This window comes from Staurois parvus, unplaced genomic scaffold, assembly GCF_062004578.1.
Source record: "Staurois parvus isolate SC_StPar_1 unplaced genomic scaffold, SC_StPar_1.0 ptg001098l, whole genome shotgun sequence".
Taxonomy (NCBI): Eukaryota; Metazoa; Chordata; class Amphibia; order Anura; family Ranidae; genus Staurois; species Staurois parvus.
Window position 1 is genome coordinate 740917 of NW_028318894.1, and position 18266 is coordinate 759182.

General features: G+C 46.3%; 1 protein-coding gene across 2 annotated transcripts in view; it reads right to left on the reverse strand.

Annotated features, from left to right (window-relative positions):
* Positions 1-228: 228 nt before the first annotated feature.
* The window catches only part of LOC149440276 (uncharacterized), a 55769-nt gene continuing 37731 nt past the window's right edge, over positions 229-18266 (reverse strand). For both annotated transcript variants that reach the window (XM_089658821.1, XM_089658822.1), the window contains exon 3: positions 229-1833. In XM_089658821.1, coding sequence (XP_089514947.1) covers positions 1038-1833 — 796 coding nt within the window. In that variant the 3' untranslated portion in view covers positions 229-1037. The remainder of the gene's footprint in view (positions 1834-18266) is intronic.

An 18266-nucleotide genomic window follows, 5' to 3' on the forward strand; every position in this document is an offset into this window, starting at 1 on the left:
TCCCCCAATTCCGCTCTACTTCTCACAGGTGGACACCGCTAGCAGACACCTCTACACTCCCCCACTTTCGCTCTGCTTCTCACACGTGGACACCACTAGCAGACACCTCTACCTTCCCCCACCTCCACTCTACTTCCCACACGTGGACACAGCTAGCAGATACCTCTACCCTCCCCCACTCTACTTCTCACACGTGGACACCGCTAGCAGACATCTTTACCCTCCCCCACTTAAGCTCTACTTCTCACACATGGACACAGCTAGCAGACACCTTTACCCTCCCCCTCTTCCGCTCTACTTCTCACATGTGGACACTGCTAGCAGACACCTCTACCCCACTTTATCCAAGGAGATCCCATTGCTCCATCTTCTCTGCAGATTTGACCCAGTCATTATCATCCCCTATACCCCAACTGTTGAAGGGCCCCATCTATAGCCGGAAGAAGATGAACTCTCCTTGATCTCCATATACTGTATATCCATCAGTAACTCAGAGATGCTCCCACTTTCCATTAGCCAATCCCTGCTCCTCCTCCCTCCACACCCGCCCCATATACAGTCCAGGCGTGGCAGTCCCGGGAGTGCAGCTGTGGCTGTGTGAAGCCTGAATGTCCCAGTAGGAGGAGTTCTGCCCGCAGTGTGAGCTGCACTCCTGGAGGACCCTGTTACAGTCTATGCTGCACCACCCAAAGCTTCATGATTGGCCTTCCTCTGCCTCATTGTCTGATATCAATTGTCCGTGTATTGCTACATGTTGGGGATTTCTGCTACAAATCTGAACTAGGAATAGAGAAACTTCATACATATCTTTGGTGACCTCTGATCTCCTTATGAACTGTTTCTTCCATGATGAAGATCAGCCATGGAGTATATCTGAGGTGTATATCAGGGGGGGCTTCTTCCCCACATGAGAGCTGGGATGTCCAGCAACATTCATCTAGAAGACATTTCCCGCACTCAAGGTACTAATACACCTCCAGGGTTCTGTGGGACCCCTGATGTACAGGAAGACAGGACTTCAGTGAGGAACATTTCCCTCACTCAGGACAGGAAAGTGGCTTCTCCCCCGTGTGAGATCTCTGATGTCTGGAAAGATGTGACTTCACTGAAAAACATTTCCCGCACTTAGGACAGGAATACGGCTTCTCCCCCGTGTGAGATCTCTGATGTGTGTAAAGATGGGATATCTGTGAAAAACATTTCCCGCACTCAGGACAGGAATACGGCTTCTCCCCCGTGTGAGATCTCTGATGTGTATAAAGATGGGACTTCTGTGAAAAACATTTCCCACACTCAGGACAGGAATACAACTTCTCCCCCGTGTGAGATCTCTGATGTCTGTAAAGACTGGACTTCTCTGAGAAACATTTCTCGCACTCAGGACAGGAATACGGCTTCTGCCCTGTGTGATATCTCTGATGCTTGTGAAAATGGGATTTCAATGAAAAAAAGTTCCCACACTCAGAACAGGAATATGGTTTTTCCCCCGTGTGAGATCTCTGATGTGTGTAAAGATTGGTCTTCTGTGAAAAACATTCCCCACACTCAGGACATGAATACGGCTTCTCTCCTGTATGAGATCTCTGATGTGTGTAAAGAATAGACCTATCTGAAAAACATTTCCCACACTCATGACAGGAATACGGCTTTTCTCCTGTGTGAGATCTTTGATGTGTGTAAAGAGTGGACTTCTCTGAAAAACATTTCCCGCACTCAGGACAGGAATACGGTTTCTCCCCCGTGTGAGATCTCTGATGTGTGTAAAGATTGGACTTCACTGAAAAACATTTCCCGCACTCAGGACAGGAATACGGCTTCTCCCCTGTGTGAGATCTTTTATGCACATTAAGATGGCATTTAAAATTAAATCCCTTCCCGCACTCAGTACAGGAGAACCTCTTCCCTGTTGGAAGGCCGGCCCGGTCCCGCACAGTCTGAGGTTCCTCAGGATACGAGGAATCCGATGGTCCATCTAAACTGGGTGGTGCCGGATGGACATTGGAGGGAGCCGGGTTTTCTCCTGGACTATACTGTGTGATGTCCTCATCTTCTACTTTCCAGTCTGGAGACAAAGTGAGACAATCCTCTGAGGTTTTCCTCATCTCCCGGCCATGGACTAAAATACAAAGACAAAGAGGATTACTAGACAGGAGCTGATTGGTTTCCCCAAACCAGGACTCCGCCCACATCAGGCAGCTTGGTCTCTGAGGAGCTTACAATTCCACCCTCAAGGGAACTAGGAAATGGCTCCTCTGATCTCCTACCAGATCATTTCTTTATTCATGGACCTTAGTCAGAGAGTGAGGAAACAAACAGAACTGTCTTTTATAGGAGGGACAGTGATGAGGGGATTATAGGACGAGGGGCCCCACCCCCTCTATCACTCATCGCCATCTTCCCAACACAAGAAGTACTGCACTTCCTTATTTAGTCCATGATTTAGTCATGAAGAACAGCGGGGCTGAGCCCCACCAGAGGTCAGAGAGTGAGGATGGGGGGAGAACAACCAAGATGAAGACTGGACTGATCCTGAAGACCACCATCATTGGGGTATTGACTCCTCCCTCATTATCACTTTCTGTTTAAGGCTCCAAAGTTGGAGGATGTTATCACATTATTATCACCATGTAAAAGTCTGTGCTCCAATCACATCATCCGATATAAAATGTCCAGCTGGGAGGAAATAGGTGTAACAAAAGAGAATCCATATTATGTGTATATATAGCAGTGGGGGGAGGGGGAGCAGAAGTCAGGAGTATGTAATGTACAACATAGAGTATATAGTGCAGGGGTCAGCAGTATGTAATGTACAACATAGAGTATATAGTGCAGGGGTCAGGAGTATGTAATGTACAACATAGAGTATATAGTGCAGGGGTCAGGAGTATGTAATGTACAACAGAGTATATAGTGCAGGGGTCAGGAGTATGTAATGTACAACATAGAGTATATAGTGCAGGGGTCAGGAGTATGTAATGTACAACATGGAGTATACAGTGCAGGGGTCAGGAGTATGTAATGTACAACATGGAGTATATAGTGCAGGGGTCAGGAGTATGTAATGTACAACATAGAGTATATAGTGCAGGGGTCAGGAGTATGTAATGTACAACATGGAGTATATAGTGCAGGGGTCAGGAGTATGTAATGTACAACATAGAGTATATAGTGCAGGGGTCAGGAGTATGTAATGTACAACATAGAGTATATAGTGCAGGGGTCAGGATTATGTAATGTACAACATACAGTATATAGTGCAGGGGTCAGGATTATGTAATGTACAACAGAGTATATAGTGCAGGGGTGAGGAGTATGTAATGTACAACATGGAGTATATAGTGCAGGAGTCAGGAGTATGTAATGTACAACATAGAGTATATAGTGCAGGAGTCAGGAGTATGTAACATGCAATATACTATATAATATACAGTATAAGGGTCAGGAATCAAATTATGGGTATTTAGAGGAAGTTTAAATGTTTACTGTAGACAAGTTGCAGAGATCCCACACCGCTGCCTCCCATCTCCTGAGACTGCACTCAGTGACTTGGGTCTGAGACTATACAGACATATCCCTCCACCCGGCACAGCCAGCAGACAACAGATCTTGCTAGATCCGGCCATTGGTAAGAACCCCAAGACACATGCCCCAAGTGCCAAGGTAGAGCAACACCTATGAAGAAGATGAACACTTTGCTGCCAGCTGAACCCCAGAATCGATATAAATCCAGTCTAGATACATAAATTGTGTCCCATGTGCTGATATTGCAGTGGTTACTCTACTCTGGACCAATCAGAGAGCAGTATTGTCACGATCAGAGGAGAAGACCACCTGGGACTGTAAACTCAGGATCTATAGTGGACCAGTGGAAACAACTAAACAGGTGTACCTGGGTACCGGTCCTCACATATACAGGAGCAGTGTGACCGCACACAAGAGTCGCAGGATCTAAGGGGCCATCCGGTCTTCACCAGAGCCACTGGAGGGGTGGATGTTGTGCTGCATGGCAGCCCCCAGGTTGCGGCTCTCTAACACACCCGTGCAGGCACAGTGCAACCAAATAGCATGCTGGAAGGACACGCGGTACACACAGGATACTAGGAACCAAGGTCACCTACTGCAGCAACCTAGGAAGGGGCTCCGGGGGAGAGGACGCAGGGAACACGTGTAAAGTGCAGGAGAGGGAGGGATGCTGAGCAATGGTGCAGAGAGAGAGACTCAGCAAGATGGAAAGGGCTGCAGGCAAACAACAGGAAACAATGCTGAGAAGGACACACACAGCAACAGGAAATGAGGGGATCCACGATCAGAAACCAAAGGGAATATAACTGCACAGCCAGAGGGAAAACACTGAGAACAAAGACAGGATCAAACAGCACACAGAATATGGGAATACTCAAGCAGCAGTGACCACCATAGAAACCAGAGGGGTCCGGCTTCCACATGAAGACACGTTGCTGGAACACTAACACACAGGTGCAAAGACTTGATAATACCTAGGTTCAGGGGGGATAGGCAGGAACCCGAGCAACACGGACAGGAGGCAAAACCCGGTGCTGGATCAATGTGAAGGGAAGCATGACAAGTATGGGTGGAGGAATGGATTTAGTGTTCATGACCCACCTGTGCTGATCTCTGTAGGAGTGTCCTCCTCTATAAATGTCCCCGTTATTCCATCCTCCTCCATAGACTGCTGATCATCCCTCACATACGCCTCTTCTTCTTCTGCTTTCACCTCAAATTCTATATCTATCAGATCTTCACCCTAAACCAAGAAAATGAGAGAAAATATCATCTGTAAAATATAAGCTTTAATATTGTTACATCACATAAAAAAATCCACACATTGTCTCTAGGAGTCCATGGTCTAGATGCTCCATCCCACCAACCTTGTAATAGTGAGGGATGGTGTGACCTTCCTGTGTGGAATCCCGGGAATACAGAGGACGGGGACATCTCTCTGGTGGGTTCCTGTAGCTGGATGACTCCACCATGGTGTCCTGGTACAGATCTTTGTGTTCTTTTAGAAGCTCTGACTCCTCCATCCCCCCATCCTCATCCTCCTCCTCTTTTATCTCTTCTTTAACCTCAACTTTAGGATCTCTCAGGTTTCCACTCTGAATATATAATAAAAATGACATCAATGGTAACAATGCAGATAATGTACAGATCCTAATGATACTATCAGTGATTTTTCCTCATCTACCTGATGATGGTGAGGGATGGTGTGACCTTCCTGTGTGGAATCCCGGGAATACAGAGGACGGGGACATCTCTCTGGGGGGTTCCTGGTATTAGGTGGCTCCATCATATCCTTGTGTCCTTCTGAAAACTCCTCCATCACTCCATACTCCTCATCCTCCTCTTTATACTCTTCTTTAACATCAATATTATCATCCCCGAGGATTCCACTCTGAAAGATATAATAAAACATTCATTGTAACAAACATGCTGTGTATAAATCACAACTACCAATAATTGTCATCATCTACCTGATGATGGTGAGGGATGGTGTGACCTTCCTGTGTGGAATCCCGGGAATACAGAGGACGGGGACATCTCTCTGGTGGGTTCCCATGACTGGATCCATCTGTAGGAAACACACACACTGACTGAATCCATTGTTTCTATGTGTTTATCAGATGATGGGGGATCTAGGTGGATCCTCCGTACTGCTCTCTCCTTTACAATAAAGTCTCCTCTTACCCGGTGATGTGAGGGGCGGCTGATTGTCCATCATGACGTCCTTGTAGAGATCCTTGTGTCCTTCTAAATACTCCCACTCCTCCATGGAGAAATAGACAGTGACACCCTGACACCTTATAGGAACCTGACACACACAATGATACAGTCACCATCCAGACACATCCCTTGTCTGTTACTGGAGAATGTCCCAGAATTCCCGGCACCGCTCACCTCTCCTGTCAGCAGCTCAGTGATCTCTCTGGTGACTTCTAGAATCTTCTTCTTCTTTCTCTCTTCTATCAGGGAGGGAGGTGGAGGCAATGTGATGTCATATGATCTCCAGACTTCACAGGAGGAAAACTCTACATCTGAACACAAATAGTCACATCAAATGATATTCCCAGAATCCTCCTCACCTCTCCATTCAGGTCTCCATTTTATTAAAGCCCCACTTCAGGCTGAGGTATAATTCCCCCCCACAGGACCCCCACACTACGCAGGGTATAGGCTTGTTGCAGCATTCTGATGTCATTACATACAACGCAGGACCAACAGTCCCACTTTACATGTGAGGATACCAAGGGACCCCCACATCCTAAGAGGATCAGGAAAATGTCAGATGGAGGGACATTGGGGGAGGAGCTGTGAGGTCAGTGTGATGTCATAGGATTCTCTGACTCTGGATGGAGGGACATTGGGAGGAGGAGCTGTGAGGTCAGTGTGATGTCATAGGATTCTCTGACTCTGGATGGAGGGACATTGGGAGGAGGAGCTGTGAGGTCAGTGTGATGTCATAGGATTCTCTGACTCTGGATGGAGGGACATTGGGGGAGGAGCTGTGAGGTCAGTGTGATGTCATAGGATTATCTGACTCTGGATGGAGGGACATTGGGAGGAGGAGCTGTGGGGGGCGCTCTGTGAGGTTTCTGTACATTGCTCCCAGGTGCACCCCACTTCTCCAAACATAAAAGATGAACTTTGTCTTTGGGCTTTGCCAGGACACATCATATTTCTCAGATCTCCGTGTTCTCCGGAAACTTTATTGATCACATTTTAGGATGAATATCTGAGACTGGGATCATTATGGAGAAATATGCTTTCAGGACATTTTTATTATTATTATTATACAGGATTTATGGCGCCAACAGTTTGCTCAGCGCTTTACAGTGTAATGGGAGACAATACAGCAACAATACAAGAGGGTTTGGAGGGTCCTGCTCCTTGGAGCTTACAATCTAAGAGGGAGGGGCTAGTGGTACAAAAGGTAGTAACTGTGGGGGATGGACTGGTAGGAGGAGTAGAAGATTCCAGTATTAGATGAGGGCAAGATAGGCTTCCCTGAAGAGATAGGTTTTCAGAGATCGCCTAAAAGTGAGCAGAGTAGGCGATAGTCTGCTAAAATGGGGTGGAGAGTTCCAGAGGATGGGTGAAGCTCTGGAAAAGTCTTGGAGCTGAGCATGGGAGGAGGAGACAAGGGAGCTAAAGAGCAGGAGGTCATGCAAGGAGCGGAGAGGACGGTTTGGGTGATATTTGGAGACAAGATCGGTGTTATTGTTATTGTTTTGAATTTTATCTGTTGGGCAATGGGAAGCCAGTGGAGGGATTGGCAGAGAGGGGTGGAGGACACTGAATGGAGGCCAGTGGAGGGATTGGCAGAGAGGGGAGGACACTGAATGGAGGCCAGTGGAGGGATTGGCAGAGAGGGGTGGAGGACACTGAATGGAGGCCAGTGGAGGGATTGGCAGAGAGGGGTGGGAGGACACTGAGAATGGTTAGTAAGGTGGATGAGTCTGGCAGCAGCATTCATGATAGAATGAAGAGGGGATAGCCTGCGATGAGATCGGCCAATGAGGAGGGAGTTACAATAGTCAAGGCAAGAGATATAACAAGGGAGTGAATAAGTTGCTTAGTGGTTTCCGAGGTTAGGAACGGTCGTATCTTGGAGATGTTGTGGAGGTGAAGTCTACAAGATTTGGACAGCGATTGGATTTGGCGGTGAAAGGACAGATGGGAGTCTAGGATTACACCTAGTACCCTGGCATGAGGGGAGGGACTGATGGGTGTATTATTGCTCTTGATGGAGAAGTTGGGGGAGGGGGCACAGGCTGGGGGGAATACTAAGAACTCAGTTTTGAAAAGATTGAGTTTGAGGAAGTGGAGCGACATCCATGCCGATATGTCACTTAGTAGGTTATTAATGTGAGAGGAGACTGAAGGGGTGAGGTGAGGAGGAGACTGAAGGGGTGAGGTGAGGAGGAGACTGAAGGGGCGAGGTGAGGAGGAGACTGAAGGGGCGAGGTGAGGAGGAGACTGAAGGGGTGAGGTGAGGAGGAGACTGAGGTGCGAGGTAAGGGGTAGAAAGATAGATTTGTGTCATCAGCATAGAGATGGTACTTAAAGCCGTGGGAGTTTATCAAGTGACCAAGGGAGGAGGTGTAGATGGAGAAGAGAAGGGGTCCAAGGACAGAGCCTTGAGGGACCCCTACAAAGAGAGAGAGTGAAGAGGGGGAAAGAGAGTTATAGGTAACGCTGAAGGAGTGCTGCGATAGGTAGGAGGAGAACCAGGAGAGAAGAGATGACCAGGACTGGATGACAAGGTATTGATGAGAGTGACAAAGTCGGCTTGTTTGGCAACATGGAGAGAAGAATTGTATGTGAAGAAAGCAGATTTATATCGGGTGAATGCTTGCTGGGATTTAAACATACATAAAATAGTGAAGCGCTATATAAACCCAAATCCTAATCATAAATAAAAATTCATACTTAATTGTGCAAAATGTGTCAACATATTAGTGCTCAGTGATAAAAATGACCCGCAAACAGGAATAAACTATCCTTAATGTGACACCACTACACAAAGAATATATAGAAATAAAGTTCAAGTGATATAAAGAAATATATATTGAATGTATTAACAATATATTTTACAAAACTAATAACCACTCAATATTAAATGACATCAGAATGTGAATCAATGCAAAAAAACCATCCGTGAATATTCAAAATATAAAGTCCATGCAAGTGAAACTGTCAAATGGTGATCTTCACTCTGGTGAAATAAATCCTCAAATGTCAGCAATGCTGCTCACCTCCACACACTGACCACACAGGGCCAAAGGCTAGTAACCTCCTCTGTACCAGATCCTCATAAATATGCTCCTCATCCAGGGACCACAGGATAAATGGGGACTCCTCCCCAAGCGTACCTTATCCACTCCACCTCCCCTCCAGGGCATATAAGTGACACACAGAAAGATCCTTCCATAGTGCAGTATTGTTTATTGTAAGAATGGATAAAAGTTATATTGCATCACGTGTAATTCCCAGACACATCAGCCTGTCACCACATCCTATGGGTGTACTGCATGGTATCTGGGGGAAGCAATATGGCCGCTGCGTCCGGACATGCGTCACCTCGTAACTGGCAATGGCGTACCAACGCATTGCGTCACGTGTATCGGTACACCATTTCCGGTTATGAGGTGATGCATGTCCCTGGATGAGGAGCATATTTATGAGGATCTGGTACACAGGAGGTTACTAGCCTTTGGCCCTGTGTGGTCAGTGTGTGGAGGGGAGCAGGATTGCTGACATCTGAGGATTTATTCACCAGAGTGAAGATCACCTTTTGACAGTTTCACTTGCATGGACTATGACTATGGAGGAAGAGGACAGACATGATTATGGAATAAAAGGACAGACATGACTATGGAATAAAAGGACGGATATGACTATGGAGGAAGAGGACAGACATGACGGGGGTTACTGGGTGTAAATAGAACATAACATCTTATTACCTCCTCTGCTGCCAATTCTAGCAACGTCTCCTCTCTGTTTCCTGTCTGTGCCTGACATCACTTCCTGTCTGTGCCTGACATCACTTCCTGTCTTCCATAGATACTTCCTGTCTGGGTAGAAGTGAGATCCCCACCTTGTGGAGCTCAGAGGAACTGCAGCCCCGAGAAGCGTCTGGTAGTGTGACCCCAGCCTTGTGCTGGGTGTGTAAGGACTGTAGATCCTTATAGAGGGGTCACCTCCACTCCCACCAAGGGGGACAGAAATATATGACTGCCTAGTCCAGCTTTTCTCAGCCAGGGTTCCTCCAAAGGTTTCTAGGGGCTCCTTCAGCAATGAACAATTCCTGTTTCTTAGTAACAAATGGCATCAATGATCTGTAAAATCCATTTCTTGGAATACATCTCAGGACACGAAGCATCTTTATAAATCCTTCCTAACACTGTTATGCCCACCTACAGGTGATCGGACATTGTCAAACAATATAATACATATACCTTTTTGTGATAAACCACATAAGTTCCCAAAAACCATATGAAAATTAAATCAAATAAACCATAAAGTGTCCAATTCAATTTTAGTCTCAAATGTGTCCAATAAAAGATTCAGATGTGTCCAATAAAACCCAAAATCCAGATTTTCCACTTCAATCCAGTAAGAAGGAATATAATCCTAATTATTCCACGAAAACCTCAGGAAAAAGAAATAATCTATAGTGCATTATCTTTAAACATATACAAAACACTCCAATCCGTGCAAAACACAAACCACTCTTTAGAAGTGCAAAAAAAAAAGAAAAACACATCAGGAACACATCTAGACTGTTTCTATAGTGTGAACTGGCCCTTAGGACTTGTCGCCGTGGCCATTTTGTTGGTTGTTTACACATGGTTTTCAGCCAGATGTTTGCAGAGTCATTACAGAGCCATTGAGAAAGATATGGTGTGAGCTGGAAGTTCCTATTTTAAATGTAAGTTATGAATAAATTTGTCCCTACATTTGTGAGATCTAAGAGTCTTCTTACTTTTATGAGGACGTTGGAGGAGTACCTCTGAAGGGAAGGAATGGGATGAGTCTGATTTCATACTATAGCCTATGCATATGAATACTCCCAGAGGGTAATAGTATTTAGTATCACTGTTGGCTGGATCACAGAGTGCACACAATATTTGGAGTGATCACGGAGTGTTCACGTTTTGGTTTATATATTTTATATATATATATATATTTTTTTTTTTTTTTTTTGCACTTCTAAAGAGTGTTTTGTGTTTTGCACAGATTGGAGTATTTTGTATATGTTTAAAGATAATGCACTATAGATTATTTCTTTTTCCTGAGGTTTTCGTGGAATAATTAGGATTATATTCCTTCTTACTGGATTGAAGTGGAAAATCTGGATTTTGAGTTTTATTGGACACATCTGAATCTTTTTATCGGACACATTTGAGACTAAAATTGAATTGGACACATAATGGTTTATTTGATTTAATTTTCATGTTTTTTGGGAACTTATGTGGTTTATCACAAAAAGCTATATGTATTATATTGTACTTTCTAGAGAGAAAGTGTGACTTTTTGGTGGCAGTTGAGTTAAGGAGGTCATTTATATATTGGCAAACAATAGACAGGACGTCCCCTTGTAGATGAAGAGTCAGTCATGACGTGCCTTACGGTGGGCTGGTGAGGGTGGAAGACTGTCCCCGGTGATGAGTCTTCTTCGAACAGGAGAGGACGAGATACGTGGAGACGGTCTGCATCTTCTTGCTCCTCCAGGATGTCCTGCCGCTTGAGCCTCCATTGGATCTTCCTCTGGTGGGGGAGGCAGATGAAGATCACTTGACCAATTGGGAATGGCTACAATAGGAATGTCGAGAGCTTCACAAAATGGTGTAATGTCTTCCGGATATTTCAAAAGGGCTGACCGACCCATGTGTGTTGCTGACAGACCAAAAGGGAATCTCCAGCGGTAAGCAATCCCTCTGGTGCGGAGTAGCTCCAGAAGAGGGCGCAAATCCTTTCTGCGTTGCAAAATGAGATGAGAGAGGTCCTGAAAAATCTTGACTTCCTCTCCACTATATAACACGCGATTGCGATCTCTTGCTCTACGCAGTATCTCTTCCTTAAGTCGAAAGTCGACTAAGCAGCATATTACATCTCTCGGCGGGTCAGCGTCTCTGCCTCTCGGACGTAGAGCCCTATGGATGCGTTCTAATTCAATTGGAGATTCCAACGGTCTTTCTAAAAGGTCATTGAAGATGGCCAATACCGTTTGGGGGAGATGGCCTGGTTCAATTGTTTTGGGGACATCACGTACCCTTAGATTATGGCGACAACCCCTGTTATCGAGGTCTTCGATGTGGCGGTCCAGCTCCCTTAGGTGCATAGTGTGCATGTCCACCAGTTTGTGCATATTGTGAATGGTGAGTTCTTGTGTGGAGACTTTATCTTCGATCGCATCAAGCCTTTGGGCTATTGATTGCATGTCACTATGTAACTCAGCGATTGCAGCAGACAGGGTCTCTTTAATATCCGATGCTACTGCTTTCAGGTCCCCTATAGTGAGAGACGGAGTATCAGGATGGCCAAGTGCGGGTGTTGCAATTGGATATCTGCCGTGAGAGACTCCGGGAGGCTGATGTGAGGGAGAGACTGAAGCGTCACACTCAGAGTGCTTCGGGATCTGAGACCGGAATAATTCCGGAATGCTACGGTTGGTAGGGCCACTCAGTTGGCGAGGAGATCTGGACCGTGGGGTGGCTGTTCTCTTCTCTGTTTTCCCCATCTCAGCTGTGTCTCTCCTTCCTTGTATTACGTATATCCGCCTCCGTGTATCAAGGCTCTAGTAATTAGGTTGTCATTCACCTGGTCTCAGGGTAAGCCCCCCAGTAGTTGTAAATTTGTGGGCTGGCAGGTAACTGTTGTAGAAGGTATGGTGGAGCAGGTATAGTTATCTGTGACTGTAGGGTTATAACCAGGTGTCAACATGCAGAATGTGTTGGATCTTTCTGAGTACAGCGTTGTCAGGAATCCACCAGAGCCTGCAGGTGGGGGGGAAGAAGGGGAGCCACAGCCAGCACCGCACCCTCTCTCCCAATTGCTGAACTGGGCTGCTGCACCGCGCCACTGCAGGCCTGATGGAAGCCTTAGATTTCTGTGTGTGCCTCAGGGACTTCACTCTGGGTTCAGCTGGGGGTTGCCCAGAAGGCTGTACAGCAGAGAGGACCGGGTGGGGGAGGTGTGTTGCCCGTGCTCACCTCCCTCATCCCTTTAGCCGACTCACCCCATCGCCGGGTTTTGGATGGGGATACCGCAAGTCCTGCGGCTTGAGCAGGCCTCGCTAGGCCGGGATCGCCGCTGCCGTGGAGGGTGTCAAACCAACCCCGCATCCCTCCGCTATGTCTCCCGAGGCTGAGCGGGCTCTCTGCACCCTCGATCAGGGCAGCTGCTCCCTGGATGGCTGTGGATGGTGGACGTCTCGGCCAGAGCTCAGGATTAAGCAGCCGGCCCAGTCGCCATCTTGGACACGCCCCCCTCTTTTTTAAATTCCTTGGGGTGTCTACTTTCCAAAAAGGCGTCATTTGGGGGGGGGGGGGTTGGTGCTATCCTGGCATTTCAGGGTCTCCAAAACTGTGATAGGTAGTGAGGAAGTGAAATGAGGAAGTTAGGCACCTTCAGGCTTTCAAAGTGGTCATTGGATTTCAGGCTCCTGTATGTGGCTAGGCTCCCAAAACATCTCACACATGTGGTGCCCCCGTACTCAGTAGAAGTAGCAGAATGTATTTTGGGGTGTAATTCCACATATACCCATGGCATGTGTGAGAAACATATAATTTAAATGACAACTTTGGGTTAAAAAAAAATGTCATTTTCCAAAAACTTGTGGAAAAAATAATCTTCCATGGACTCAATATGGCTCTCAGCAGATAGCTTAGGGTGTCTAATTTCCGAAAAGGGGTCATTTGGGGGTGTTTGTACTATCCTGGTATTTTAGCACCTCAAGAGATGTGATGGGCAGTCAGAAAGTAAAAGCTGTAATTTCCATTATCTCTCCCATAGTTTGTAGACGCTATAACTTTCACACAAAGCAATCAATATACACTTACTGGGATTATTTTTAACCAAAAACATGGAGCAGAATATTTTAGTATTTTTTAATATTTTTATGACAGAAATGAGAAAATGTCATTTTTTAAAAACGTTTTTTTGCAAAACTTTTTTCGTTTATAGCACCAAAATAAAAATTGCATAGGTGATCAAATACCACTGAATTTCTATTTGTGTGACATAAATTTCATTTATTTACTGTACTGCATGACTGCGCAATTGTCAGTTAAACTAGCGCAGCGCTGTATAGCAAAGAAATGGTGTAAATTCCATTATCTCTCCCATAGTTTGTAGACGCTATAACTGTCACACAAAGCAATCAATATACACTTACTGGGATTTTTTTCACTAAAAACATGGAGCAGAATACATTTTGGCCTAAATTTATGACTAACTTTGAGTTTACTATATATTTTTTATAGCAGAAAGTAAAACATTTTGTTTTTCTTCAAACTTTTTTGGGCTTTTTTGATTGTATCGTGAAAAATAAAAAGCGCACAGGTGATCAAACACCACCAAAAGAAAGCTCTATTTGTGTGAAAGAGGACGTAAATTTAGTTTGGGTGCAGCGTTGCATGATCGCGCAATTATCAGTTGAATTAGTTCAGCGCCGAGTAGCAAAAATAGGCGTGGCTATTAAGGGGGGTAAATCCTCTGGAGGACAAGGGGTTAAACATGTCCAGCAAAAAGAAAATAAAAATCAAATTTCATCATAAATTTCGGCCAAAATGTATTCTGCTCCGTGTCTTCGCTAAAATAAAATCCCAATCCGTGTAAATGAATCGGTTTATCTGAAAGTTATAACATCTACAAATGGCGGGAAAGATACTGGAATTGTATTTTTGTTACTAGTGTGATAGATATTTTGGGCCTACAATAATTTTTACCATCATTGTGAACTTTTGATAGAAGTCTCAGCCTCAGTTCCTGCAACTTCCCAGAACTGCACTTTTTAAGTGGACATTGACTGTGTATAAGATTTCCCATGTGTTTTATCACCCCAACACCCCCCACAGAAGATCTCCTGTAGAGGTTTATGGCAGTATGGTCACCTGGCTGATGTAAGGAATAAGCCCCGGACCCGTCATTCCTAACACCTCCTAGAGAGTATTGTCATCCATCTTCCTGCGGGAACTGAATTCAGAGGAGGTATGATCAGCGACTGTCATCCATCTTCCTGCGGGAACTGAATTCAGAGGAGGTATGATCAGCGATTGTCATCCATCTTCCTGCGGGAACTCAATTCAGAGGAGGTACGATCAGCGATTGTCATCCATCTTCCTGCGGGAATTGAATTCAGAGGAGGTATGATCAGCGACTGTCATCCATCTTCCTGCGGGAATTGAATTCAGAGGAGGTACGATCAGCGATTGTCATCCATCTTCCTGCGGGAATTGAATTCAGAGGAGGTACGATCAGCGATTGTCATCCATCTTCCTGCGGGAACTGAATTCAGAGGAGGTACGATCAGCGATTGTCATCCATCTTCCTGCGGGAATTGAATTCAGAGGAGGTACGATCAGCGATTGTCATCCATCTTCCTGCGGGAATTGAATTCAGAGGAGGTATGATCAGCGACTGTCATCCATCTTCCTGCGGGAATTGAATTCAGAGGAGGTACGATCAGCGATTGTCATCCATCTTCCTGCGGGAATTGAATTCAGAGGAGGTACGATCAGCGATTGTCATCCATCTTCCTGCGGGAACTGAATTCAGAGGAGGTACGATCAGCGATTGTCATCCATCTTCCTGCGGGAACTGAATTCAGAGGAGGTACGATCAGCGATTGTCATCCATCTTCCTGTGGGAACTGAATTCAGAGGAGGCATGATCAGCGATTGTCATCCATCTTCCTGCGGGAACTGAATTCAGAGGAGGCACGATCAGCGATTGTCATCCATCTTCCTGCGGGAACTGAATTCAGAGGAGGTACGATCAGTGATTGTCATCCATCTTCCCGCAGGAACTGAATTCAGAGGAGGTATGCTCGGCGACAGTCATCCATCTTCCTGCGGGAACTGAATTCAGAGGAGGTACGATCAGCGATTGTCATCCATCTTCCTGCGGGAACTGAATTCAGAGGTGGTACGATCAGCGATTGTCATCCATCTTCCTGCGGGAACTGAATTCAGAGGTGGTACGATCAGCGATTGTCATCCATCTTCCTGCAGGAACTGAATTCAGAGGAGGTACGATCAGCGATTGTCATCCATCTTCCTGCGGGAACTGAATTCAGAGGAGGCATGATCAGCGATTGTCATCCATCTTCCCGCGGGAACTGAATTCAGAGGAGGTACGATCAGCATCTGTCATCCATCTTCCTGTGGGAACTGAATTCAGAGGAGGTACGATCAGCGACTGTCATCCATCTTCCTGCGGGAACTGAATTCAGAGGAGGTATGCTCAGTGACAGTCATCCATCTTCCCGCGGGAACTGAATTCAGAGGAGGCATGATCAGCGACTGTCATCCATCTTCCCGCGGGAACTGAATTCAGAGGAGGCATGATCAGCGACTGTCATCCATCTTCCTGCGGGAACTGAATTCAGAGGAGGTACGATCAGCGATTGTCATCCATCTTCCTGCGGGAACTGAATTCAGAGGAGGTACGATCAGCGATTGTCATCCATCTTCCTGCGGGAACTGAATTTAGAGGAGGCATGATCAGCGATTGTCATCCATCTTCCCGCGGGAACTGAATTCAGAGGAGGTACGATCAGCATCTGTCATCCATCTTCCTGCGGGAACTGAATTCAGAGGAGGTACGATCAGCGACTGTCATCCATCTTCCTGCGGGAACTGAATTCAGAGGAGGTATGCTCAGTGACAGTCATCCATCTTCCCGCGGGAACTGAATTCAGAGGAGGCATGATCAGCGACTGTCATCCATCTTCCTGCGGGAACTGAATTCAGAGGAGGTACGATCAGCGATTGTCATCCATCTTCCTGCGGGAACTGAATTCAGAGGAGGTACGATCAGCGATTGTCATCCATCTTCCTGCGGGAACTGAATTCAGAGGAGGTACGATCAGTGATTGTCATCCATCTTCCTGCAGGAACTGAATTCAGAGGAGGTATGATCAGCAACTGTCATCCATCTTCCTGCGGGAACTAAATTCAGAGGAGGTATGATTGGCGATAGTCATCCATCTTCCTGCGGGAACTGAATTCAGAGGAGGTATGCTCAGTGACAGTCATCCATCTTCCCGCGGGAACTGAATTCAGAGGAGGCATGATCAGCGACTGTCATCCATCTTCCTGCGGGAACTGAATTCAGAGGAGGTACGATCAGTGATTGTCATCCATCTTCCTGCAGGAACTGAATTCAGAGGAGGTATGATCAGCAACTGTCATCCATCTTCCCGCGGGAACTGAATTCAGAGGAGGTATGATCGGCGACAGTCATCCATCTTCCTGCAGGAACTGAATTCAGAGGAGGTATGCTCAGTGACAGTCATCCATCTTCCCGCGGGAACTGAATTCAGAGGAGGTACGATCAGCATCTGTCATCCATCTTCCTGCGGGAACTGAATTCAGAGGAGGTACGATCAGCGATTGTCATCCATCTTCCCGCGGGAACTGAATTCAGAGGAGGTACGATCAGCGACTGTCATCCATCTTCCTGCGGGAACTGAATTCAGAGGAGGTATGCTCAGTGACAGTCATCCATCTTCCCGCGGGAACTGAATTCAGAGGAGGCATGATCAGCGACTGTCATCCATCTTCCTGCGGGAACTGAATTCAGAGGAGGTATGATCAGCGATTGTCATCCATCTTCCTGCGGGAACTGAATTCAGAGGAGGTACGATCAGTGATTGTCATCCATCTTCCTGCAGGAACTGAATTCAGAGGAGGTATGATCAGCAACTGTCATCCATCTTCCCGCGGGAACTGAATTCAGAGGAGGTATGATCGGCGACAGTCATCCATCTTCCTGCGGGAACTGAATTCAGAGGAGGTATGCTCAGTGACAGTCATCCATCTTCCCGCGGGAACTGAATTCAGAGGAGGTACGATCAGCATCTGTCATCCATCTTCCTGCGGGAACTGAATTCAGAGGAGGTACGATCAGCGATTGTCATCCATCTTCCTGCGGGAACTGAATTCAGAGGAGGTACGATCAGCGATTGTCATCCATCTTCCTGCGGGAACTGAATTCAGAGGAGGTACGATCAGCGATTGTCATCCATCTTCCTGCGGGAACTAAATTCAGAGGAGGCATGATCAGCGATTGCCATCCATCTTCCTGCGGGAACTGAATTCAGAGGAGGTATGATCAGCGATTGTCATCCATCTTCCTGCGGGAACTGAATTCAGAGGAGGTACGATCAGCGATTGTCATCCATCTTCCTGCAGGAACTGAATTCAGAGGAGGTATGCTCGGCGATTGTCATCCATCTTCCTGCGGGAACTGAATTCAGAGGAGGTATGCTCAGCGATTGTCATCCATCTTCCTGCGGGAACTGAATTCAGAGGAGGTATGATCAGCGATTGTCATCCATCTTTCTGCGGGAACTGAATTCAGAGGAGGTACGATCAGCGACAGTCATCCATCTTCTTGCAGGAACTGAATTCAGAGGAGGTACGATCAGCGACAGTCATCCATCTTCTTGCAGGAACTGAATTCAGAGGAGGTATGATCAGCGACAGTCATCCATCTTCCTGCGGGAACTGAATTCAGAG